At 38.6% G+C, this 27,474-nt stretch overlaps 1 protein-coding gene across 1 annotated transcript in view; it reads left to right on the top strand.

The window, feature by feature from the left end:
* uvrag (UV radiation resistance associated gene) overlaps positions 1 to 27,474 on the top strand; it is a 118,512-nt gene that overhangs the window by 81,641 nt on the left and 9,397 nt on the right. The window contains exon 14 of the mRNA XM_065259668.1: positions 20,353 to 20,444. Within this exon, the coding sequence (XP_065115740.1) occupies positions 20,353 to 20,444 (92 nt within the window). The remainder of the gene's footprint in view (positions 1 to 20,352; positions 20,445 to 27,474) is intronic.

A 27,474-nucleotide genomic window follows, 5' to 3' on the forward strand; every position in this document is an offset into this window, starting at 1 on the left:
GAACCCAAGAATTTTGCAATGATCCCTACAGAAAATCTGTTTGGCTACCTCAAAACTACCGTTTGAAGGCAAAAGCGAACAAACCTTTGTACTCAGAAGCGATGTACAGTATGTGTCATTAAAGCAGATGTTGTGCTAGCCTTAAATGTGAAAACTAGCGGTTGTATTATTGATAGTTTTTGACCTACAAAGAAAGCATGTTAGTCCCAAAAAGCATATAACTTTATAACGCAGACTAGATTTTTATCGTAATGGTCACAGAGCACATGGGTACATTGGTTGGTGAAGAGATGAACCCGAAATGTTCTGCTTGCTTCTGTCTCTGCTTCCAACGCCAGAATTGTTTTTTCGTCCCAGGCAAGAAATCTTGTTGTTGTTCTTAATTCGCACCAAGCTTTGTGGGCTATTTTAACGTGTCACGGTTAACTTACCCCTCACATCTGCTGGGTAATTCACCCCTTGATGAAGTTAAACCATCTCACAAAAAAAGACAGGAGAAGCTTGCTTCCATCTGGTGGAGATTTGAAAAAGAGAAGGATGGGGAAAAAGAAATAAAGCCTGACGCTCTGGTAGTTTTTTGGCCAGCATTGACTGTTTCTGAACCATCTGGATCTTATTAGCACAGATCTGCAGCTTTTCAGTCTCGTTCGGGTACGACGGATGAGCTGTGTCGACTTTGAAGAAGATATTTGGAAGCAATGGACAACAGCGTAGTTAAAATCTGGCCGCCATCTTCCATCATAATTTATCCATCTTACTTTTCTATTCTGGTCTCTCTCTCTCTCTCTCTCTTTCCTTCCCTCGATGTCTCTCTCTCGTTTACGCTCGTCAGTCACGTGTTCTCCAACAGTTCCCAAGCTCTCACGGGGCCTATAAAATATCACTCTATTTAGGTGGATCATCTCCGTCCTGTATCCGTCCTGTCAGCCTGTATTACTCGTTCTGGAAGTGGAATGGCTATTAATCGAGGACGTTAAAAACCGTCGGTCGTGAGCTTCACCCCGCGAGCTTCAGGGTTTTAGTAATGAAGTGTTTGGTGATGGGGTGAGCCCTACCAGTTCTTTCTCTCTTCTCCCAGGGCCCCTGTAATGGTTTCACAGCTGATGAAAAACAGTTAACTGGCCAGTGAAAGTGGCTGTTAAATAAACACGACTGAAGTTAACAGGTCTGGAATGGCATAATTTGAGAATCTGCCATGAAGACATGATCACACCACCTGACACCTTTATACAGCCAATAAGTGATGTTAGGCGTCACTTGACAGGTTTCGCTATGGAATCAGATCCCAATTGTTTGTATAGTAGTAGTAGTAATTGCTGTAAAAAACAGTGGGAACCAATTTCAGTGCCTTCCAATACAATCGCATGGCAATTTATACGTGTTTTACGAGGTAGATAATTCGTACAACCGCATTTGTACATTTTTGTATCATTTACTGTCGCCCCTGTGATTTTGGAGTTTCATTATTGTTTTTAATAATCATATAATTTTTGCAATTCACTTCCAATTGCTGTAGTTTATAAAAAGTTACATTTGCTTAATTTATTTGAAATAATGTAAATCATGTTGTAATGACTTCCTGATCACGTTATTTTGGAGTGTACAACGATGATGTTAGCAGCTTCGATCATCCGACATTTAGGCATTTGAGTTTTAAATTTATTTATAAAACCTAACAGATTTAGTTTTTTTGTTCGTACCATAGACTGTTAAAAAAGATGGACGACGCGACGTCGCCTCCCACCATTGTAATGAATTGAAGCCAAAAATGTCCGACCACGGTCGCCGCCATGTTACGTAAAAACGTCAGTTTGGAGCCAAGGCATGGGCAGAAGGAATCGTCAGTGGAGCCAGAGGCGGAGCCGCGGTATCAAACATCCGCCCAAACGCCCGCGCGACCAATTCAACCACACCAATCATAACGTCACGCCCCGTTTCTTTTGCATCAAATTACATGCTAAAATGAAACTTACCACAATAATGAATACTTGAACATATACCAGCGTGATAAAAACTACTTGAACGGACCAAAACCATCTTTCGGAAACTTTTATTGGAAGTGTAAATTTTTTTATTTAGAGCAGAGTCCCATTTGTTTGAATGGAGAGGGTGGGGTTTATGACTTGTACTGCAGCTAGCCACCAGGGGGCGATCAAAGAGCCAGAGGCTTCACTTTTCAAGGCTTATGAGGCACACCCGGTTCGTACAGGTATACGAATACTTCTTTAAAAGTATTTTTATACTTTTGTGTTTGATTTTTTGTTGCATCTTCTCGGGACAATGTTCGTATCAATTCATACGACCACATTTATAAATTTTTATATAATTTGTTGTCCCCCCTCTGTCGTTGGGGCTAGGGGCGGGTTTAGGGTTTTATTATTGTTTTTTATACAAAAACAAAAATGCAGGAACGCAATGACGAACCCTTTTTGTGAAAGGAAAATGTTTCCGCGCATTTGGATTCCGTGATTCCGTCCGAGTTATCCGCATCACAGAAATTATAGGGCTCTACTAATAAATTAATAACTTGCCTCATCTTACTCCACTGTGATTGTATCTGGAAGTGCACAAAAGCATTACGCATAGTGCGTAAACATTATCGATCACTAATCGAACTGTCATTATGGTTTTATCGGGAAACTTAATTATATCGGGAAAATCGTTATCGAAGTATTGGCCAGCACTACGTACAGGTATACACACATTTTCAAAAGTTGAAAATATTTTTGTGTTTTTTGTTGCATTATCTCAGAACTTGGTATTAAGAGTTTGCTCTTATTTATACATTGAGTGAAATCGACTACTAAGCTACTTTAAGACATAATTGTGACAGAGCCATGTCCAGATGGAGTTCCTACATCTCCTTTTCTTATTGAACCTACAACTTTCCTTTTGGCAGCCAATATCCTTTAAGTGCACTGCCACACTCCTAATACACAGCATCAAAGTTGTATCCTGCAAGGCGTCCTTGACCTTTTGAACAGTGCTGGGTTCTGTTGTCTCACCCACTTCTGGTCTGATCTATCAGTGTTTGCCCATAGCGATGAAAAAACTTCCTGAACGACCACAGGAAATTTACGAGAAGGTCTCTTTTCAACACCTGTCTTCACACTTTTTCCTTCTCAAAACCCTGTTTGCTTGTCTTTCTTAAACACACACACACATTCTGTCTCATTAACGTTCTCAATCGTACAACCCCTTTTCATTTCCCAGCATTTCTGTCCCATTTCTTTCCGTCCTGGTTTTTGTATGTTTCCTATGTGTTTTGTGTGTAAGATGCTCAATCATCCTGTCAATGGGAAAATTCCCACCTGTAGATTTTAATCCAGATATCTGGTCCTCCCATTTGCTTCAGAGTTTATAAATGTATTAATAAATTTGTATATTGAAACAGAAATCCTTCATACTATATGTTATTCCCACTGTGTGTTATTCGCACTGTATATTGCACGATTATAAAATTAATGCAGTTATAAATGCTGTAAGCTAATATTTTCCTTTAAACAAGTCTAAAATTTGCATTACTCGGTGTAGACTCATTCACTAAAACTTTTTTAACCTGCTAAACCTCAGAGCAGCTGGCTAAATCTGGTTGCACCCAATAGCCATTAACCAATTCACCTCTAACAAGACGTGCTATGGGATTTGGCCTGGGCGAATATAAGTCATAAACGGAAATATTTAGGAGGTTATTCATAATTTGGCACTTTATAGTACCTTGTTCTGTTTAAGTTTATAGCTGTAACCATATTCGCGGCATCTTATTTCACATAGCTCCCTAAAAGGGGGGCCAAAGACGAGAATAATGCGATTTTTTTTTCTTCAGATACAGTTGGTCTTTCTATCCCTACATTTCTTCTTGTTTTACATGAGAAGAGAGAATAGACACTTTGTGTTCAGTCTCTGCCATCTCTAGGGCTGCCCATGAAAATGCCAACGTCTGTTGTCTAGTGTGCAGTAACATTCAAAGCGGTGGCATTAGGAAAGCTGATATCGGCTCTTCGGGATTAGTCCGAGTATTTGAAGATGATTGAGTTTTAGGCCGGTATACTTTACTTTGTATTTAATGTTAACTTGTACAAGCTTTTAACTAATCTCTTAAGAGAGATTAATAAACGAGCCAAGAGGGAAATGTTAAAATAATGGAAACCGAAGAGGTCAACAGTTTACTGTAGTTTTTTTTTTAAGTAAATGTTTGCATTCTGGTCCACTATGATACATAGATCCAATCCGGTTATGTCTTGATTTGCATAGTCGATTTGTTGTCTTTAGATTTGATAAGTGCAATTGTGCGGTTTGGTAATTATCTCTTAGCAGATTCCGGCTGAAGTAATGTACAAACACTAGTTTGAAATGCTTATCAACAATCCTTTGTTAATTCTTACTTTTGTTCACGGCCCTTGTTTTTACACTTTTCATTTCGCAAAAGGAAAATACATTATTTTATCTCAAAAGATTACGCCATACCTCAGCTGGACAAATCCTGGGAGTGTTTTCTTTTTGAAATCGCAAATTCTTGACACAAAAGACTTGGGAGAGATAAGTCTGTGTAATTCAATGCTCACTGCAGCCCGTTTGAGTCTCAGCTCCCCCAGAGTAGCATGTACATGTAACTAATACACTTTAACATGTGTATACGGATGGAAATTCAGCAATTCGGTAGTCAGATATGGATGTTCTCCATAAGCTTAGAAATGCTAAACAGGCAGCTTTTTTCCCTGTAAAAACATTTGATTTGATATGTGTTCCTGTGTCTGATTTTAATGTTTTTTTCTTGCTCTTTTTAAGTTATAATGTAGACTTTGTACAGTGCAGGCCACAGTCTCCTGCTTCTGATACTTGAGGGTATCAGCATTGGCTTATCTCACCGTTGGCTTAGTAAAGGAAAGTCTGCAAATGCTTAACATGGCTCAGTTCAGTACTGTACACACATTTTTACATAGATTTTATACAGATGCTATATGTCCAAAGAAGACATATCATAGACTTTGATATAAAGCAAATGTATTGTTTATATACAAGAAATGTTATTGTAGTATACACACTATAAACATTGGTCTTCAAAAGGGGTCCGAACTTCTTGGGGGTCCATGCTGGTATTTTTTGGGGGGTCCTCCTTTTTTTAATTTTTTATAATACTTTTTTAAAGAAGTTAAATGAAACAAAAATGCATTAAAGGGATATTCCACTTTCATAAAAATAAAATCCTGATAATTTACCCACCCCATGTCATCCAAGTTGTTTATGTATTTATTTGTTTAGTCGAGAAGAAATTACGTTTTTTTTTTATTTAGGAAAACATTCCAGGATTTTTCTCAATTAAGACCCAAAAATGAAAATAATTCAATTCAATTCAATTTTATTTATATAGCGCTTTTCACAAAAGTCAATTGTTTCAAAGCAGCTTTACATAAAGCAGTGAAAAGCACAGAAAAACGACAGATAGCACAACAAAATACATGATAGCATGAGCAGTTAAATTTGCTGCGGCTATGACTCAATATTATAAGTGCACGTATTACTAAAGCAACGTATAGAAGAGGAAGCTAGGTAAAGCCCAAAAAGGCTGTCTCCCCGGGGTGAAAAACCCCCTAGGAGGAAAAAAAACCCCGGGGCTTTTATCCGAGGAAAAATAAGTCCTAGGAGGGAAAAACCCTTGGGAGAACGGATAAGGAGATTTAGCGGTTTTGCCGGTGATCGTTTGTCAGTCATCAGCTGGGCATGACGTTGAAGGACGGCCAGTAGATCAGAGGTGTGCCGACTTTCACATCTACCGGGACTGGGTCTGTTTGTCTCGTTGTCCTCGGGTCGAGGACGAGACAGGGAGAGAAAAACAAAATCGTATTAGCGTAGCAGCCGTTCATATGTATTGAAGTGTCACACAGTGATGTGGTTTAACTCAGCTTAGTTCCAGACAGACTAACTATTGCGGCATAATTATATTATCCACAGTTGAGGATTTAGCATATTGGGGGCCCAATGCGAGGGTATATATGGTAAATAAGGGTCACCTTCTGATCTTTAAGAGAAAATGAAACCTGACGACCCGTTTGACTAAGGCCTAAAGCCCCACTGTCGTCGTTAATGCAGGTTCAGTGGCAAACGGGTCTATATTGTATATCATTTACAGGACCAGGAGAAAACGCCAAAAACATCGCAACCCGACCATACATACCAACCCATTTGACTAAGGCCTAAAGCCCCACTTTCGTCGTTAATGCAGGTTCAGTGGCAAACGGGTCTATATTGTATACCATTTACGGGACCAGGAGAAAACGCCAAAAACATCGCAACCCGACCATACGTGCTAACCCGTTTGACTAAGGCCGGAAGCCCCACTGTCGTCGTTAATGCAGGTTCAGTGGCAAACGGGTCTGTATGGCATACTATTCACAAGACACACGAAAGCGCGAAAAACGCAACCCGACCATACATACCAACCCGTTTGACTAAGGCTGGAGGCCCCACTGTCGTCGTTAATGCAGGTTCAGTGGCAAACGGGTCTGTATGGCATACTATTCACAAGACACACGAAAGCACCAAAATCGCAACCCAACCATACGTGCCAAACCGTTTGACTAAGGCCGGAAAAGCCCCACTGTCGTCGTCATTAATGACTCACTCTCATGTCGTTCCAAACTCGTAAGACCTCCGTTCATCTTCAGAACACAGTTTAAGATGTTTTAGATTTAGTCGGAGACCTTGTTGACCCTTCTTTGAAAATCTATGTACGGTTTACTGTCCATGTCCAGAAAGGTAATAAAAACATAATCAAAGTAGTCCATGTGACATCAGTGGGTCAGTTAGAATGTGTTGAAGCATCGAAAATGCATTTTGGTCCGAAAATAGCAAAAATTATGACTGTAATCAGGATTGTCTTCTCTTCCGTGTCTGTTGTGAAGCGAGACTAAAGTCACGTGACTGCAATAACGCGGATGACGTGTTATCAGGTCCGCCCCAACTGGTTTGTTTGTTTGTTTGTTTGTTTGTTTGTTTGTTTGTTTGTTTTGTGCGCCCAGGCTTCGTTTACAGTTTGAGGGAGATGCACGCTGTAAGTTTGAAAAAACGCAAACATGTCTGAGGATGACACGTCATCCGCATCACTGCAGTCACGTGACTTTAGTCTTGCGCATGCGCTTCAGAACAGACGCGGAAAGGAAGACAATGCTGAGATGATAATATACGAAATTGCACCGATGCACCAATATTAATTTTTTCCACCAATATTGATAGCTTGGTGGTTATTATATTAACTTGCATTAGCTAAATTCAGAGCTCAAATTCATTGCAGTTTCCTTTTCTCTTTTTGATAGCCAATAGTGTGAAAATTGCTTTTATCGAGCAATACTGATTATTATTGACATCAGTGCGTCTCTACTTGAAGTAAAGGTTTCATGTCAAATTATATAAAATGTGATTAAAATGAAGGTTTCCTTGCTAAAATAAAAAAAATATTATTATGTAGTATTAAAATTATTGTTATGTAGTATGTATGTATGTATATGTGCATACAAAAACGGTAATTTTAATATATTTGTAACGTAATTATCATAACAAAGTATGTTAATCCAGTTTGACCCCTCTATATACATTAAGGGGTCCTTGGTCCAAAAAAGGTTGCACACCTCTGCTATAAACGGTATAACTGGCTTTTTGTAAAAAAAAGAAAAATGGCTTTATTTAATAAACAATAATAAAATCCATGGTATGGTATGTCTTCATCACCGTTACTTATAGCTATAAGTGTATATTTATGGATTTTTTACATTATATGGACCTTTATTTTTCCTTCCTTTTTAACTTCTTTGAAAGCAGTTATTTTACAGTGACTTTCTGAAGGCCGGTAAGCAATATAACAGTTATTTATAAGGCAATTATAAAGAGCAGTAAAGTTTTGTTTTGACTGTGAGGAGGTACAGATTGACGGGCCTGCGTTGAGAGATGTCTCGTGTAGTCGTGTGCCAGAAACTGTGTCGAAGAATTCACAAACTGGTGTTAAACTCATAAAAACAACAACAAAAAGTGCAAAAAAACAAATCTTTCATCATCTCAACAGAGGAAGCTGTCAGTACCCTTTAGCCCAAACTGTAATTACACGATAAAGCTTGCTATCTTAACTGTTATTAACAATTATATAAAATTGCCTTGGAATTTCCGGTTTTAAGTGTTTGCCGGAGAAATTCTCTTATCTCGGATTTGGAATTTGTGCTAAGCTTTTTATTGCTTCAACGTCTTTAGTTTCGTTGCCTATTGTGGTTATATAAGGGCTGTTATAACATTTTGTTGTGCATTTTGCAAGGCTTTTTTTCAACTTTTAATTAATTGCAGACGGTCACATACGAAGCGAAGGAGTGTCCCGTAGTATCATGGTCCTTTTTTGAATTGGAGATCTTGTTGCTAAGAGAGATGAACTGGAATGTGTACCATTCAGAGCGTCAGTGCTGACCTTTAACCTTTCTGAGAGGCTTTTACTGAATCCTCTGCCATAAAGATCCTTTTTTAAAGCAGGTTAATAGAGGAAGGCAGAATGAGAGAATAGAAGGTTTATTGCAATAAGCAGTGATGGTGTTTGGCGAGGTCATGTTGGGCATCTCACCCCAGTCCTAATGGCTTCACAGCTGTTGTGTGCCCTGTTTTCCCGTGCCATTTCTGGAAAGGTTCCTCTGCCACAGAATAACAAGCCCAATAAAGGAACCCTCACTACGTTCTATTCCAAATTATAAAGCACGATTATGACCACGCCAGACTTTCTCGCTGAAATGAAAATAATGGTTTTATTTGGCAGTTACACTTAAACGAGGGCTGCAAATGAGTTGAAGGTTTTTTCATTTGGTGTGGGTTACAGGGTTTCTGAAATGAGTCCATCTTTCCATACTGGGTTATAAAAGTAAAACCCACAAAAGGTACTGTCCTGTTTGCTGGCCAGACTGTAAATGCACTGTAAAATACTGTAGTTTGGGGTTATCATTTTTATGTGTATTTTAGTTTCAAGTTACACACTGTACAGCCATCAGGTTGTGAATGCTTCACATGGATGTGTTTTGGCCCCTGGGTTCACACATTGTTGGATGTATGGCTGTCTTGGTCACTACTGTATGGGGTTTACGCTGACCTCTTATAGTGCAGTATTGGTTTAGGGTTTCCCCGCCTTGCGTTAACATAGGCTGACCTTAATGGCATTTTAATTTTATGAAGGCAGTGAAGACCCCCTTAGAAGACAACTGTTCTGACAGGTGGCAGTGCACCCTACAGTATGAGATCATCAAGACTGTTTACTACAGTACTTAAAAGTTAACAAAATTCCACATGTTGGTCATTTGATAACCCTGTTTTTTATTTGAAATGATAAAAACAAGAAACAACGAATATTTCATCTTTTTTATCAAGCACATTACAGAAGGTGGTGGTACATTACTGTAGAAAAGCGGCAAAACTCGTAACACTGGCTCTATTAAATGTTAATTTTAACATCCAGTCATCATTAAGTCTACATGTGTGGATAATGTGTACCATATGTGCTATACATTATATAACAAACTGTATACCCTATAGTTTCGCCATTATATCACCACTAAGATATTTGGTTTATAATATTTATTATTATTCAAAGCCATAATATTTCATAGACCACCTAACAACCTGGTAATTCCACACTGTTTTAGTTATTTTTAACAGCTGTGGCCTAGTTGAAGGACAAATTACAGATAGGTTGAAACTTTTTTCCTTTTGCAGAAGATGCAGGTTTAATTCTGACCTAATTTTCTATTATTACTAGAAAATTGCCCGGACTCCTTTAATGTTAAAGATGTGGATGCCCAGTCTATGACATCAGCTTAAGAATGTTACATATTACCCTACCAGACATCTTCTCACTTAAATAGATGCACAGTATAAAAGATTACCTAAAGGCTTTATCAGTCATTGCATTATCAAGCAAAAAACATAAGATATTCACACATCTTAAAGGAAAACACCACCGTTTTCAATGTTTTACTATGTTCTTTCTTAACTAAGACAAATTAATACATACCTATCTTATTTCAATGCGTGCACTTAATCTTTGTACAGCGCGTCGTGAATGTGTTAGCATTTAGCCTAGCCCCATTCATTCCTTAGTATCCAAACAGGGATGAATTTAGAAGCCACCAAACACAGCGCGCAGTAACATCATTACTCCTGACTACTCCCCCTCGCTCAAACTTCCGTCAATATTACTCCGCCCAAGATCGAAGTGCTGCAAACTTAGTGCTCTTCGCCATACAATACAGTTCTCATTTTTATCCGCTTTAACTCTTTCACCGCCATTAACGAGATATCTCGTCAATTAAGAGAAAACGCTTCCCCGCCAATGACGAGATTTTCCGTCTTTCCGCAATACCGCTATTATCCACCAGGTTCCGCAACTTTTTAAACCCGGAAGTATTGCCCTATGGCAAGCGGCTGCATGTCCGTGTCTGTTTGAAAGATCGCTCTGAATGGGATCTATATGAAAAGTCCGTCACAAAAATTGAATTATCTCTGCTTTTTGCTCAAAATATGGTGTTTTTGCAGAAGCCTACCCATATTCAAAAGCTGATTACAAAAGAACCACTGAAGGTAGGATGAAACGGTTTTTTTTTTGTTTGAAAGCAGAGGGTCTGTTCTTTCATTTGGTATATTGTATGTTTATATATTTAAAGAAGAACATTTTCTGGAAGGCATTAAACTTTGGTGAAAATCATGAAAAACGCTGGCACTGGCTGGCAACTTTTTTTTAAAACGCTGGCCGTGAAAGAGTTAAAAATCGCCACTTTGATTTTGTGCCTCCATACTTACTCGTGTAACTACTCATGTAACAGTCTTTAAATCGGGAAAACGTGGAAGTGTTTGGTGGCTTCTAAATTCATCCCTGTTTGGATCCTAAGGAATGAATGGGGCTAGGCTAAATGCTAACACATTCACAACGCGCTGTACAAAGATTAAGTGCACGCACTGAAAAAAGATAGGGATGTATTAATTTGTCTATGTTGTAGTAAAACATGGTAAAATATTGAAAAACGGTGGTGTTTTCCTTTAAAATATTCAGATGTTTGATGCTTATAATGGCACATATGAATTCCTTGTCAATCTAAATATAGTCATGTGATGCAACAGTTTTGTTGTTTAAATTTTAATACAGTATGTGATACGAAATCCTGTGCTCCTATTGGATTGGATAGGACCTGAAAATACAGCAGGTCCTTATTACAGTAGCCTCCGAATCAGTGTTTCTCAACCAGGGGGCCTCAACAAATTTCCAAGGGGGCCTCACAATGACTTAAAATAAGACAAAACAAGCATTAAAATATGCTAAAGCAACCAAATATCAAGACATTTCTTATTGTTTGGTTATTTTTATAACAAATATACATCTGTCTTATCATGTCAAGCTCAAGTACTGTATATTTTATTCGGTGGAAATTGACTGGGGGGGACTATATGGTGGCCTTGAAATGAAAAGGTCCCATTCATCTCAGTAAGACTTTTTTCTTAATTACATAAATAAATATTTCTATATAACATGTTCATGTGATGCACAATAAAAGTGTAAGATTGAGTACCTCAAGAATCTGAGATGTTTCGAGTTAAGCTCTTTGGCATCTGGTTGACTCCTAACAGTTTGTATATCCACACCTGCGTTTTATTATCATCGAATTGAACGAAACAGACAGAATAGAGGAATGAAAATGAAAGGAAAATGGTGGTAGATAAATTAAAGTTAGTTTAGGGCTTGGGATGAGGTTCCAGGTCTGCGAGGAAACCCCAGGAGCATTATAAGCTTTGTCTTTGAAAACGAATAAAATATTTTTTTTCTCACAAGAGGTCTTTCGAATTGGCAAGAGCTGATTTGTCAATCAATAAAGCCAATTTTAGTGTAATCGCTCTAAATCCCCCACTACCGTATTAAGTCCTTGCTTAATATGTCTGTCTTCATATTTTCACAGATAGTTTGAGGAACTGTCAACAGTATGTTTGAAAGTTACTATGTTGAAGTTAACTAGGCTTAAAGGTCCCAACATCTGTTAATCTGTAAAATAAAGACACTTGTGTGGACATTGTGCTGATGGGAAAAAATACGACAGATTTTCCAATACTGTCTTCTCTTTTTTTAGTACTACATAGTAAACTGTAAACCAGTTGTTTGTTATCTTAGCTATGTGTACCATTAGCATGGTCCTGATATGAGTAAGAAAGAAGAGTGATTTATATAAAATACACATTTTATAATTATTTTTGTTGGGGGTTTCAATGCAATGTATGCATTATTAAAGGGAAACTCCACTTAAAAAAAGAAATTGCTCATTTTCTAGCTCCCCTAGAGTTAAACAATTTTTTTGCGTTTTGGAATCCATTCAGCTGATCTCCAGGTCTGGTGGTACCACTTTTAGCATAGGTTAGCATAATCCATTGAATCCGATTAGACCATTAGCATCACGCTAAAAAATAACCAGAGAGTTTCAATATTTTTCTATTTAAAACTTGACTCTTCTGTAGTTACATCGTGTACTAAGACACTAAGACTGTTTCTTTCGATCTTAGTACACGATGTAACTACAGAAGAGTCAAGTTTTAAATAGGAAAAATATCCAAACTCTGGTTATTTTTGAGAGTGATGCTAATGGTCTAATCGGATTCAATGGATTATGCTAAGCTATGCTAAAAGTGGTAGCGGCAGACCCGGAGATCGGCTGAATGCCCCAAACAAATAAACTGGGGGAAATTATGCACATGTTAATCTGATATACTAGAGGTTGATTTGCTTTAAAACTGGAGAGATATCTGAATAAAAAGGCATTTTCATGGCCACAGACCATTTGGAGTTTTCATGGCTAATTTTGTTAGCGTCGTAGCCTGAGAGGCCTTTGAATGATAGCATGTGTTTTCAGGCAGACATTGTGGTTGCATAAGCTGCTTTCCCTTCCAAGCTTAACATTAAACCAGTGAATGACCAAGCCTGAACGTCCATTCAGAATTTTTACTCGGGCGTTTATTGATGGCTAGGAAGTTTTTTTCTACATTATGTAAAGATCAATCTGTGAAAAAAACCTTGATATTTTTAATACTAAGACGATGCCAAAGATGAAAATCAATGTGAAATCAAGATTATTAGATTATGAGACAGGGTCACATTTTTGCACTTAGACTTTGAGCACTACATCATTTCTTTAAATTTCTTTGATGTTTGATTCAAAACAAATATTTGATCTGACCTGTGAGCCAAGCTGTCGTCAGTTAATGGTTTCAAAGACCATTGTTTTTTTACTTCAGGCTATTTTGCCAGTTATGTATTAGCGCTAATAACTAATGTATGCATGCTTTTCTCCTGAATAACATGAACAATATGGTGGCTGTTTTTATGCTATTTTACGTAAGCATGCTGTGGTCAGGTGCTCCGTGCGGTTTGGCCTTGGATTTACAATGATAGTCTTTGGCAAAGGTAGTAGGATGATTGATATACACGGTATTATGGAAAGGGTTATCAGGTAAAGATGTAGACTAGTACTGCATGTAAACTGTCAGCAAACAGACATACTGTACAGGCATTTGGCCAATTTAATGAAGGCCTGTCTTTTATAAAACCCTAAAATTCTGGGTCAGGGTGGGTATAAGCAAGTTATATGAGCCAAGGCTTGTCAAACATTTCATCCTTCATCTATTAATTTATAAAAGAATGACCCTGATGTCTGTAAGTATAGTCAAATCTCTGGAGATATCACTTTTAAAATCTTTTCAAGGTTAGTGCAAGGTTGCGAGATATTTCCATTTTTTTGACATACTTAAATGTAATTGCACTTTGTGTACCTTTTGCACGACTTACATGGTCCCTAGCTAATCTGGATTTTTTAACACAATCAAGCCCCTGGCCTGAGGACAACAACAATTGATAATTCATTGCCGTCTTTATTGACAAGGAATATCTGTGGCCTTTGTTGCTCTGACCCTGGTGGGTAACATAAGGGCAGCACCTGCGCCGGTCCCTCCGAAGCACTCTAATATGGGACCATCCGGGGCCCCTGATTGCCTCCCCTTGGGAAGCCAAGAACTCCAGAATTCATTCTCCGTGACTATTTCTTTGACGAGGGCAAGAGGGGAACATCCTCGTCTATACCTAAAAGATTTAGTTTTTATTGCGAATTACCGCAGTGGCGCTCTGTGTGTGGGTCAGAGTTTCAACGATCTCTGGAGTTTGGATCGGAGCTGCAGCTCGGCCATCTACATTTGTAAAATTGCTCCGCTGATGAAAAGTTATGGCATCGCAGATACCACTGGTTTGTCAGGAGATTCTAGGAATTCCTTTGCATTGAACTGTTGTGACTTTTTCCGATGACAAAACACTCGTCAGTGTGACCTCTGACGGTTTCGTTTGGGGGCAGCCTTCATATCCTGTGTCACTTCCAATTTGTCTCACAAAATGAGACCCTTTGCAAGCCATAGGTATGTAAGATAATCGACTCTGACAGGAGTTGGAAAAAATAACTTAGTAACAACAGAACGAGTTGTTAATTTTATGCAGGGAATGAAAACACCACTGGGATTTCAGGTGAAAGAACCTTCTAGTTATATAGTTTACACAAGTGTATGTTTTAAACTGTGTATGTGTGTGTAAATTTAAGGGACACTCCAATTTTTTTGAAAATATGCTCATTTTCCAGCTCTCCTAGAGTAAAAAACTAGATTTTTACTCAGGGACTGGCGCTAACCCTTTTAGCATAGCTTAGCACAATCTCTAGAATCTGTTTAGACCATTAGCATCGTGCTTAAAATAAACCAAAGAGTTTCGATATTTTTCCTATTTAAAACTTGACTCTTCTGTAGTTAAATCATGTACTAAAACCGACGGAAAATTAAAAGCTGCTATTTTCTAGGCAGATATGGCTAGGAACTATACTCTCATTCTGGCGTAATTATCAAGGACTTTGCTGCCGTAACATGGCTGCAGCAGGCGCAATGATATTACGCAGCGCCTAAAATAGTCCCCTTGGTAACTTTCAATAGCAGGGGACTATTTTCGGGCACTGCGTAATATAATTTTGTGTAAAAAAAATATAACCTTGATATCTTTGATATTGACTAAGATAGATCACGTCAAAAATTAAAATCAATGTGAAATCAAACTTTGATGCTATTTTTGTGTTAAATGAAGGATGAACCTCAAACAGAAAGCATTTTTTACTAGTCCACAACCAATTTGGCCACTTTTAACAGGTAGACACAAAATGGTAATTTGTCTCATAAAAATGTTTGTCCCTTCATTGGCATGCCATTCAATTTTACCAGTATGTTAGATATCTCGAAAGTCATGACCTAACTGATTCCAGAGCTTCTTGTGTTGCTGTGACATAAAGGCTCATGGAAACACGTTCTTTCGCTACGGTATCAGATGCACCTTTCCAAACCTACAGTCGGATTACCACCTGTCTTTTATCTAGAGCCAATCTGGAGATTTTATGTCTGTTTCTGCGCTCATCCAATGAGTAGAGAAATTCTAGGAGACGTGTCAAGTCTGGAAAATGTGAAGCAGCCAGAGCACGTGGGTAAAAGAAGGGAGACACCGGAATGATTTCAGAGGAGTGTCCCCGTATCATTTTCATAAGGATGCAACCTCCACTGCGTCAACGTTTTTCTCAGGTTACCTGACCCCAATATTACCATCAAGAACAAATAGAAGACCACAGGCAAATAACAACAACCGAGAGGACCAGAGGGGGGAAACACACAAGAGATAATGGGAGAGTCCTGTTTACCATTTCATTTACTTAAGGCTTGTTACTTGCTGGTGGAAGGTTATTTTATAAGGAACTAAATCATAATAAATGATTTAAAGGGATAGTTATAATTCTGTCACAATGAAATTCAATGGGCACCGTTGACTGTGTGCTTACCATCATTTATTTTCTTCAAAATATCTTCATCATTTATGCACTTTTTAGGAACAAAGGTCTACTTTTTTCCAAGGGGTACCACCCCAGTGACAGCTTTTGTAAATTTATTTATGACAAGTGTATTAATATAAAAATTCATTTATTTTTATAGACGGTTTCATCGGACGCACGTGTGTTGACGCGATACACGTCTGGTCCGAACTTTACTTCCGGTTTCATGGGTTTTTTTAATGGTCTGACTAGTTGGTAAACTGAACTCCTAAACAAATACCTAGTCGAAAAAAAATATTTTGGTTTCCTAGGTAATCTACGTGGTGTTTATTTTTCTTGTTATATAAATAAACTACGTTTAAAGGACTTTGTGTTATTTATTCTTCCCAAAGTTTACCGGAAGTTACGTGTTGACCGCGAAAGCCGGTTGTTTATGTTGTTACTGCTGAAACAGTCTATACATAAAGAAAATACAACTTCAGTTTTTATTCAAGAATATATATATATATATTTTTAAATAAAAATACATGTAGCTCACATTAAACCACTGAAAGGAAAATATCAGGTGCAAAATTATCTGTATTGATGTTTTTGTGTCAGGTGCAGTTTCATATTTTGTCACACACAATAACACAAAATAATCCACTTGTCACATAAACTAGCGCTTGCCATTGTCAAGTGTAACCAAAATGCGTTTTATATTTTTAGGTATGCCCCTTCACTGTGCCAAGTATGTTTATGTTTTAAATCACAGTGGATATCTCTGCCACAATTCTTTGCCTTGTTTGCTTGTCAACACTTCCTCTTTGCATTGTATAAGAAACTGATTATACCATCACGTTATAGGTTCTGATCCCCCAGTCGGTTTCGCGTACATTTCCCAATCCCAATTTGCGAGAGCCCCGTGCCACCCGCCGTTCTGTTTGTTGCTTCAGTCTGTCAACGTTTCAAGCTGTCGCTTTTAATTAAGACCGACTTGCCGATCCACACGGCACGCCCCGTCTGTCTGCAACGATTTTGCATTTCCTGCTGCCTGGATATTTTTCATGTTCATCTGAAGAGCATGAGAGTAGTTGCAAAATACTTCATGTACAGGTTTACGCTATAATCTATCCCAGCATCCTTTCCAAAAGCAAATCACACATGCTGCAGTTCATGCTACGGGGAGATGGAGCACGCATACCTCCATCATGCAACACTCGTGGGCCAGATGTGCGCGGCTCTTAAACACATGTTGCAAAAATTGTTAGGACGAACCAAGTCGGTAATGAAATCAAATGTGCATGTCAAATGCCTTTGACTTGCAAGATTGCATGAGCAGATTTCCTTCCATAATGCCTTTCTTGTAGGGCAAGCTGCCCCAGGGATAGGGTGGGTGATTATTAATGACTACTTGTTGAATTAATGACCTGCTGCAGGAGGATGTGTGGTTTCTTTTCTTTTTTTAGGGTGTAAAACATCGTTCCCTCTTCTTATTTACATGTTTGTACATTCATGTATACAAAGGCACTTTTTTCTTTATGTAATTCGAGGAGGGTTGCCGTGCAGATGAGGGGAACACACCACTGGGGTTGAATGAAAAAAATACACAATAGGCACACACACACACACACACACACACTAGTAAAGCATACATGCGAAACAATTGTGATTGTGCCCCGTTGGATGCGATGATGTCATTACACTGCCGTTCCTTGTGCTTCCTATCAAGTTTCATATCAGCACGCTTGGCTGGTCTTCAATTCTCAGTTTTGGAAAAATTACAAGCTTTGAAAGAATACAGACACATATGCTCCGTTTCAAAACAAGTGTGCTGCCTATGAAGGCAACATTTTAAGGCATCATCGTTGTTAGCCTGACAGGAAGGTTCTTATTTTTTTGCGATGCATAAATATTGCATTGTTCATTCTGCAACATAGCCAATTGCAAGTCTGGCACGCTATTTGTTTGTCATGCAATGTCGCTGACATTTTTTTACCATTTCCATTCAGCCGATCTCCGGGTCTGGCGGTACCACTTTTAGCATAGCTTAGCACAATCTATTGAATCTGATTAGACCATTAGCATCATGCTAAAAAATAACCAAAGAGTTTCAATATTTTTCTATTTAAAACTTGACTCTTCTGTAGTTACATCGTGTACTAAGACACTAAGACTGTTTCTATCGATCTTAGTACACGATGTAACTACAGAAGAGTCAAGTTTTAAATAGGAAAAATATCCAAACTCTGGTTATTTTTGAGAGTGATGCTAATGGTCTAATCGGATTCAATGGATTATGCTAAGCTATGCTAAAAGTGGTAGCGGCAGACCCGGAGATCGGCTGAATGGATTCCAAAACGGTAAAAATCAAATGTTTATCTCTAGGGGAGCTGGAAAATGAGTATATTTCTTTTTTTTTTTAAAGTGTACGGTTCACTTTGTTTAAAAATGTCCGCTGAATGCCTAAATTTAAATTCCACATCAGACGTTATTATGAGACTCTGTGACTGCTATTGTATTGTCCAAGTTGGCCGTAGTGCAGCTTGCTTGGTTTTGAAACCGAGCTGTAGACCGCTCATCAGGAAACCTCATCATGGACTCGATAATGATCATCTCCAGATCGAAAACCCCATTTCCCAACATTAGAGACGGTTCATGAAAACCTTCATGCTTTACAAGAGGGTCGGATTGTATGTTTGGCTATTCAACCGTGTCCGTCCTACTTCATTTTCTTCTTCACATTTCTGGAAAATCTCACTGACTTTTGGGTTTAATCTAATCAGTATCTGTGTCAGAGAAACACTGAACAAACATAGTTTCAGGCAGTCGGCCAGGATGAAGGGGTACGGCCCATTCTGATTCCTGAATGGAATGGTGTTGCTGTTGGCACGTGATTTCATGATTCTTTTGGTCTGCATGCACATGATCATCTGCTCAAAGCCAGAGATGTAGTTTTATCCATGAATGAATGATAATGCAGATTTTGACCATTTATCACTAGTGGAGACTTGGGCCTTAATCTAAATTTTGCAACGGACCCCAGAGGTTTCTCACTTGCTCTCTTTGTATCTGCATGACCCACACTTGTTATTAAGTATGTGCACTTTGTCCATCTTTGCTCAGTTTAACAGGTCAGCGGAAGGTTCTGCGTATGCTTGGAAACCGAAACACACAATACGTCTTTCTTGTCCGTACCAGAACACCAGATGAAGCAAACACAAGCCTGTTCAGATGGTTTTTGCTCCATTAGTCATCAAATTTTTCCAGGCCGTCTCTCGCTCTCTTTCAGCCTTAGTCTTCTCAAGATAAGTCATATTGAATTTTTGCCCAGTGAAAGTGTCACGGTGATTGCATTATCATTTATAATTGAAATCACATGTGGATCGTCCGTCACTGTGATGATATTTTGATTGATTGGGATTATTTCTGAAGACATGCAAAGGGTGATGCCATGCGACTGGATAGGCCAGATGTTTTTTTGGGAGTGCCCTGATACATTAGTTGCCTTTGAGACCTTCTGCACCTGCTGTTTGCTTTTAAGACACAAGATGCTCCATGATGAATTGTTTTCACATCCAGGCCTAAAGAGGGCACTGCGTTTTCTAAGAATAGCGTCACTTTTTGTCTGATTTTACTTCAGTGTCTGACTTTTGGTCTTTCGAAAGATTTTCATGCTTTTCCACCGTTTATTCATTCCAGATGTGTGCCATTTTTCTTTCTCTTCCTTTTTCTTATCTTTGTCTCTTTCTCCTCCCACTTAATCGCAACTTCTACACACTCATGCACACAATGCGTTTGTATTATTGTAGGTGTGTGTTGTCGTGATCTTGCCAGAAAACATTGATAGCAAAAAGTGTTGGACTGAATGATTGCACAAGAGGGGAAATAAAACACACAAGCTTGTTGGACCGTGCATATTGGATCTCTTCTACACTGTATATCTTTCACCCCACAGTACCTATTTTACCCCATTTCCCCTGAAAAAGGAGGCAAAATAAGCACTAATATGAAACCTGTGGTGTTTCAGGCATCTTTACCATATCCGATGGTTTACTATAAATGTCTATAAATGTTTGAGATTGTCATGTGGATAACTCCACTTCATGTAAATAAAGCTGTATCTGGTCTGCGTAAACTAGCACATGCACAGCTTCAGCATATCTGTTCCGAAAAATTAAGTTTTTGCATTCCCATCTTTATTAAATATTAATGTGAAACTTAAGCGAACTATAGGGAGCGTCGGCGTGGGACTGGTTTATGTCTCCTGTCAATGGTTCTGCAGCTCTAGTAGACTGAATAGCTTAAACATCTGCAGTTTTTGTGTATACGTATGTGCACCTGTGGGGTAATGAATTAACCTGCTGTAGAAGCCCGTGGCACAATGCCCAGGTGATGCCATGGTGAATGTGTAGCCATAGATCAAACAGGTGATGATTGCTCTAACAAATACATTTCCTCTGTGTTTCTCGTTCTGCAGTTGAGGTATCAGCATGGCCTCTCCACACCGGACCTGCGTCAGACTTTGCCCAACTTGAAGAGCTTTCTGGAGCATGGACTGCTTGTACGATGGTGAGTTACAGTGCCTTTGGTTTCATAAAATATTCATGGTTTTTTCTAAGGCAAACATCATTCACATTTACTTCAGGAAACATAAAAACTTGTTTTTTATTTAACTAGAGAGCCTGTGTGTGAGGTTATGTCAAAGACAAGACACTGCAGTGCTTTTAAAATCAATGTGGGAAAGTGCAATGCTCAGTAGACCCGCTTAAGCCCCGCCTTACATTTAAAAGAACCAATTGTTAATTGTGAGTCAATCGGTGCCACGTTCAAATAGATAGGACTTAAAATTTTGTTATATTTTGCATATTATAACTTTTAAAATCTGACTTTTTCGTGTTTAAGTGCTATAATTGGGTCCCCAGTGCTTCTATCAACCTAGAAAATGTGTAAAAGATCAACCCAGTAACTTAGTTTTGGTAATCATTCTCTGCAAGAGATGAACTCATTTGCATTTTAAAGGCACACCATGGAACTTTTTGGCCACTAGGGGGTGCTAGACATGTATTTTTCATGTCTAGCGCCCCTAGAGGCCACAAGCGCCGCAGCACTGTTGCAAAGGAAAAGAAGACAACTCTTTAGGTCACAAAGTGTGCCTTCCAGCATGTCGTATGAATATAATTTCATGGGTTTTATTTTATTTCAAACGCCAAAAGATCGCGTAGCTCACATTTTCAAGCCAGTTGTAATGGTGGTCACTTGGTTAAAGTTGATATTAAAAAATTGCTTAAAGGGGAATCGAACCCGGATCTCCCGTGTCCAAGGTCCATGATGCTACCACGGCGCCACAATGTCACGCTATATAAGTCTCTCTCTCAACTCTCCAAGTAGCCTCCAGTAAAATTCACGTAAAAAAAAATTGTGTTCGGGCGCCAGACATGACTTATATATGTAAGCAATATAACATTACTTACTAGTACAAAAGCATGAGGGCCAAGTCAACATCGGTCAGAAACCCCTCCTCTTTCTTTATTTCACGTCAGCAAGCGAACGCTGGACCCATATAATTGATCCTCGTCCTTCTTTTTATTCTGTCACCCTCCCGTTTTCTCTTTCTAGTCTCCTCCGACAAAACCTTGGGTTTCTTTTTCTTAGTTGCTGCTTCGACCATGACAAAAACATCAGGAAAATAAATAGTTGCGCTCTCACGTCCGAATTTGAGGAAGTGGAGAAAGTGACGTGTGCCGTAAAGCAGATTTTTGTAGTTTTTTGTTTTGTGCTCGGGTTACTACCCGAAACCCCAAGTTTAAAAGTACGAGTAAAAGCAATACAGACTCCGTCAGGCTATGGTAGACATGTCATTTAACCTATTTTAAGTTAGTACCATCACAAGAGTCTTGAAAATATATTATGAAGGATGCTACAAACTACAAAGTCTCACTTTAAAGGACACACCCAAAATGGCACATTTTTGCTCACAACTACAAAGTGGCTATGCTATAATAAATTATCTTTAAGATATTTTGAGCTAAAACTTCACATACATACTCTGAGGACACCCAATATTAATTTTACATTTAAAAAAAGTCTTCTGAAATGTCCCCTTTATATATAGTTTATTTGCTTTCTGTCATCAAAATAGTTATCAATGGTGATAAACATTTCTCTTTGCATCCTTTTAAAACAAATGGCGATGAAAAATCTGACACACGCTGTTATAGAAAGCCTCCTTTTGATCTCTACAGTTCTTTCATGGTTCAGCGACAGGCAAACCATCTATCTGAACGTTAATTTAATAATCTGTGTTTTAAAAGGGAAAAAGGCCAGGTTGAGTAAACGGTTAAGTGTCTTCCCCCAAGTAACCCTTAATGGATTGTGGAAATGCTTAAGATGGAACCGATGAAAGTGTGACCTTTTGACCTCGTGAAGCATACAGAGTGGCAGGAAGTAAAGGAGGAAGTGGAAGTCCAGTGAACCGGCTGAAACGGACCTGCGAGGTGGTTGCGGGGACGCAGCGGTTGTGTTCACTCGACGGTTCGCTTGAAACCGTGAAAGAGCAGTTTCCGTTTCTCCCGGAGGCCATCGGCCAGACCAAACACACAACCCCAGAACATTCCGTATACGGCTTCATCACACGCCCCTGCGGCCATAAATGATAACTTCCAGCACATTTTGGGCCTCCGAGAGTCAGGTTACATTATACAGTGTGAGCGGCTGTTAACTAAGACTATTTAATGGTGTACATGTTGTAATGTTTAATGTTTTTGAGACCTTAAAGTGTACACTAAACCTTCCTCTAATTCTGTTGTTTGTGGGGTGTTGTCTTATCCTAGGATCCACAACTGATATTAATACATAAATTAAAGTAATGCATTCTTTATTTTCAATACTATAGACTGCTATTTAACCCTTGCGTTAAAGAGTAATATGGAAATGCAAAAGCATTGCACAGGTGCATTATGGGAAATAGTACTCGCATTCTGTAGACTGCAAATTCAGTAGAGCCCCTGGAAAGCGAAGGAGGAGTAATGTCGAGATGAATTAGGTCATGGATTATTCACACATATTGAAAAAATATGGAGATTTCTTTTACCCTTAATCCGACTGACCGTTTATATATGTGTGCTTCTGGGCTGCTGAAAGAAACAGGACATGGTTTCCCCCCGAGGAGTTTTTGAGGCTGGCTTGATGAAATTGTTTGATCTGTAAACATTTGTTATAAAAGTTGGAAGAGCCTAAAACATACTTTCCCAACCCCTCCCGTCACGTACAGGAGTTTTGCACATGTTGCATGTCTAACAAATCAAATTCTGAACTGGGGTTATTAATATTAGATCCTTTAGCAGCACTGTTGGCTCAGATCGCTGGATTTATCTCGATTTACAGGCACGATGTTAAAGCGCAGGTTTATCTTATTTCAAATAGATGACCTGATTCCAAGGGTTTGACTTGCTTTGAGTCAGAAATAAATGTTTTAGAAATACACAAGTAGTCACACAACCTAGAATGATGACAAACATCAACTAATGGAGTAAAGTTTTTGTGCTATTGTCTTCCATTATGAATGTGAATGCGTCAGAATGGAAACGCAAGCTTGTGCGAAGATATTTTGCTGCATAGAAAAGTTTAAGTTTAGGTAACTTTGACTGAATTTGTATTAATTACAGATATGTGACCAGTAGAAAACCAGTACATCACACCTTTCTCTCTCCTGAAAAGCACAAATGGACAAACCAAAGATACTGACAAACCGCTTCCAGCCCATATTCGCATTAATGTTGGAAAAATATTTGCATGCTCAAAGTCTAGTGTAACCACTCCTTTACTGTATAAAAGATGGTTGGACATAATACATTTTTTTTATTTGGATTTGTATAGTGTAAAATGTATTCGACTAGGAGCTGTATTTTTATTGGTGGTGGAAAACATAAAATTATCTAAAATATTTCATTAAAAGTCCATGCATTTTCCACTGATGACCTTGGTGTCCACCATTTCAGGAAAAGGGTTTCACTGTCAGGGTTTCAGTCTGCTTTCATTAGTGTTTTAAGTGATCCTTTTACAATCCTTCTGGCTTTTTCCATCTTAATGTTGATTGGCAGTGAGATTCAACCTTCATAGCTTTGATCTACAACTATTATTACTCTCATGAGTGCCGGCGGTTTCTTCAGCCTGCTGGTCCAGTTAGACCTGGAACAATCTGAGACGCCAAGTGGGGTAACGAAGCGAAAAGATAGCAAAGAGAAAAAGTCAGGGTTTGGTTTAAATGAGCTATACTGTAGAACTGAATCAGTTTTGATTTCAAGTCCAGTGCATTTCCATCAAAATGTCTTGTAGTGCTTGAAAAATAAATATTCTTAACTACAGTACTGTATGTACTAAATTTACTGAATTGTAACAATACTTTGAAATGTACAATCTATAGTTTTGTTTTATTTTTAGTATGAGGTTACACTCACATCAGCGAACGAATACAGACATACAAAACTTGTCTTATAATTTTATTAAAACAAAATAGAAACCATAAAGGTTCCCGGTAATGAGCAATGGATGTAGGACTGAAAAAGGAAATGGGGTGGACAACGTGGCACTCCTGTGTCAATTATGTGTCCTGCCGAGTCGAAAACGATTATGAGAAACATTGTCTTATTTACGGAACGCTGTCCTTGCAGGACTCTGCGATTTTAGGTATTCTGCAGCTCCACCATGGAGCTATCCAGTGTGGGTGAAAACCATAAGGTGTTGGGAGTCTTTGTGGAAGGGTCTGATTTTGACCTGGATTCCCAAAACTAAAGGTTGGGTTTGAAAAATCTCAAACAGGGGTTTTCAAACTGTGGGTCGGGACACACTTTTGGGTCACATAGCAGGATAAGGTCGGTCACGCAAAGACTCTGGCTACAATGATTTTTATATGATATACAATAAATTATTTTGATACTGCAATTAAACTTACATTCCATTTATAAAATTAAAAATTGTATTTTCTTAATATTTACATTTAAATATACACAGCAAAAATAACTTTATATAAAATTTATAATAAAATTGACTTCATATAATCTTCGTAACATTTTGCACAAACTTTTTTTAAGTAAAACTTACTGCTTTAATTTCAAGTGCAACTTACCTACCAAAATCAAATAAAATCTACTGAATAGTACTTGAAACAATAGTTAAAGCTCACGTAACACACTCTGTTTCCGCATTTCTGATGTTAATCTGGAGTACCTATAGAGTAGTATGACATCCTTTATATCTCCGAAGAGTCTTTAGTTTAATCAGATTTATAAAAGAAAGATTAGCTTTACCGAATCTTTCCAATAACGTACGAAAAAATGAAGAAGGAGGAGTTACTACCGCGGGTGGAGCGAGTACGAATCATGCAACACTATACAACACTTATAACTTATGATTCACTACATGTTCGTGTCATTTCTATAATATGCACGCGCATATTTACAACATCTCCCGCTGATTGACGGGTGGGAGGGGTTTTCCGGGCACAGAAATACTCTGTAACATGTCCAACTGCTTTTTTTGACACTTTGCCTACGTTTAGCATGAGGAAACAACTCTATAACTGTGTTAATAAGTCAGAATGCTTGAAATACCATTGAACCCCCCCTTTAAATAATTAAGTTAATGTTTTTATTTTAGAAGTTAGATTTATTTGAATCGTTTAGGTAAAGTCTATTACTTTTTCAAACACTGTAGCCTTGCAGTCCTTTAAATATTAAATAAAACTGTTGTAGGGTAGATTGTATTTGCTTTTTGTTATTCATTCACACTTCCAATGATTTGCCGGCATCTGCAAGGTCCCGGAAAGACACGTGACCTGTAAAATCTTCTACGCAGCGTCTGATGTTTGCATATTATTTATTATTTCTCTCTCCAGAAACTTCAGTGTATGTTGGTGGGTCCCGTTATAAAGTATACCCATCTAAGTGGGTCGCAAAATGAAAAGTTTGTGAACCTTTGCTCTAAAACTACTTTTAAAAGACTAACACTTTTGGGATTGACATCTTTACTTAAATGTCTCACTGCCCGTCCCCTCATTTAGCTCCTCCCCTCTAGGTTTTGCATCACCATATATGGACAGACAGAACCTTAGATTCTTTCCTATCCATTTACAAAAATAATTAATAACTCGGTTCTTTCATTGCAGAACTGTATAACAAACTGTCAACTAGTTTAAAGGTAGGCTTGATTAATAACAAACAATGTTTTTGGATGTCCACCCATAAAGTGCTCCCTTAATCCCAGGTACACCTAGAAATAAAAATACTTTCAATGTTCAAATTTTCCTTCCCTCCCAGTTTAATGCACATTTGTGATAGATTTCCCAGAAGCACACTGACACTTTGTTTGATAGGGTCAACATAGCAAAATTGCTTAACCACTGGTGTAAGTTTGAGGGCAGGACTACACCCAGTGGCTTTATCCTCTGAGTAATCCCAAAGCAGAACCTGAGCAAAATATCAGTCTCTCACACAAACACAACACTAGACAATAATTCAGAACGAGGTACTGTCAAAATGGATTTGCACACAGTGGGATGAAGCTGTCTCTGTGGATGATGCCCCGATCGGTGTTCGCATTCACATCTGGAAAAACCGTCCCACGACATTCTCCCAGCGTTCCTTCGATGTTGCGTTATTATTTACAATCGAACACAGCCACGCAGCCAAAAATGCATTCCCGTTACAGAAGCCCAAGCACATCCTTATCACTATGACGGCTTCGGCGGTGCTGTTGCTGGAAACAGTCCCACATGTGCAACGATTTCGATTATTTGTGTTATGAAAGATTTGTGTAAACAGTGCAGGTCATTGAAACATTGTTATTGGAGCGTGACCAAATCAGGAACCAGGAAACAATTTGGCGGTCAAATAAACACTACATTTTTATGTCAATAGGTACATTTTTTTGTGATGCTAGTTATGTCGAAACCAGCCCTGTAATGTGAAAAGTCTGTTTCTTTGAGTATCAGAACAGAGGAAAGATTTCATAGTTTGACCATTGTTGATGCAAGTGTTCAAACCGATACGTTTATCTGTTGGGAAAATAATATATAAATCCTTTAAATTCTCTGTTTAGTAGAGGCAAAAATAAAGCTTATCTTCATTGGCAGAGGCATTGTGGGCACAGCTAAGAAGTTGGCAGTGTGGCAATAAAGAAAGGTTTGTGCATCTGCATCAATTTAATTGTTGTTGTTTGTTTACTATTAAGGGACCTTATTAGCAGGATGCAGTTCGGTATGTTTGTCTGTCGAGGAGATAAACTTAAACCAACATTGTTTAAACGACCCTTTTTTATTTATCGTCACCCTGCATTTATTTTCACTTCTCGCCCAACTGTGGAGAATTTGTGGTTTCCCAAATGTCTCCGAGGGGTTTGGATTCGTTTTTCCATTCGAAGTCTGTTTCGCAGGAAAACTCACCTCTGCTGCTGTTACATGTCTCTGTGCACTCCCAGACCGCCACCTAGTAGAGGAAGCCCCGAGATACGTTTTCGTGCTCTGCCAGCGGTCCGCTCTCATCTTTTTGGGAAAGCCTAATTGACCTTAGCCAGCTTTTAGTCCAACATAGAAAATGAAAAATTC

This window comes from Paramisgurnus dabryanus, chromosome 10, assembly GCF_030506205.2.
Source record: "Paramisgurnus dabryanus chromosome 10, PD_genome_1.1, whole genome shotgun sequence".
NCBI lineage: Eukaryota > Metazoa > Chordata > Actinopteri > Cypriniformes > Cobitidae > Paramisgurnus > Paramisgurnus dabryanus.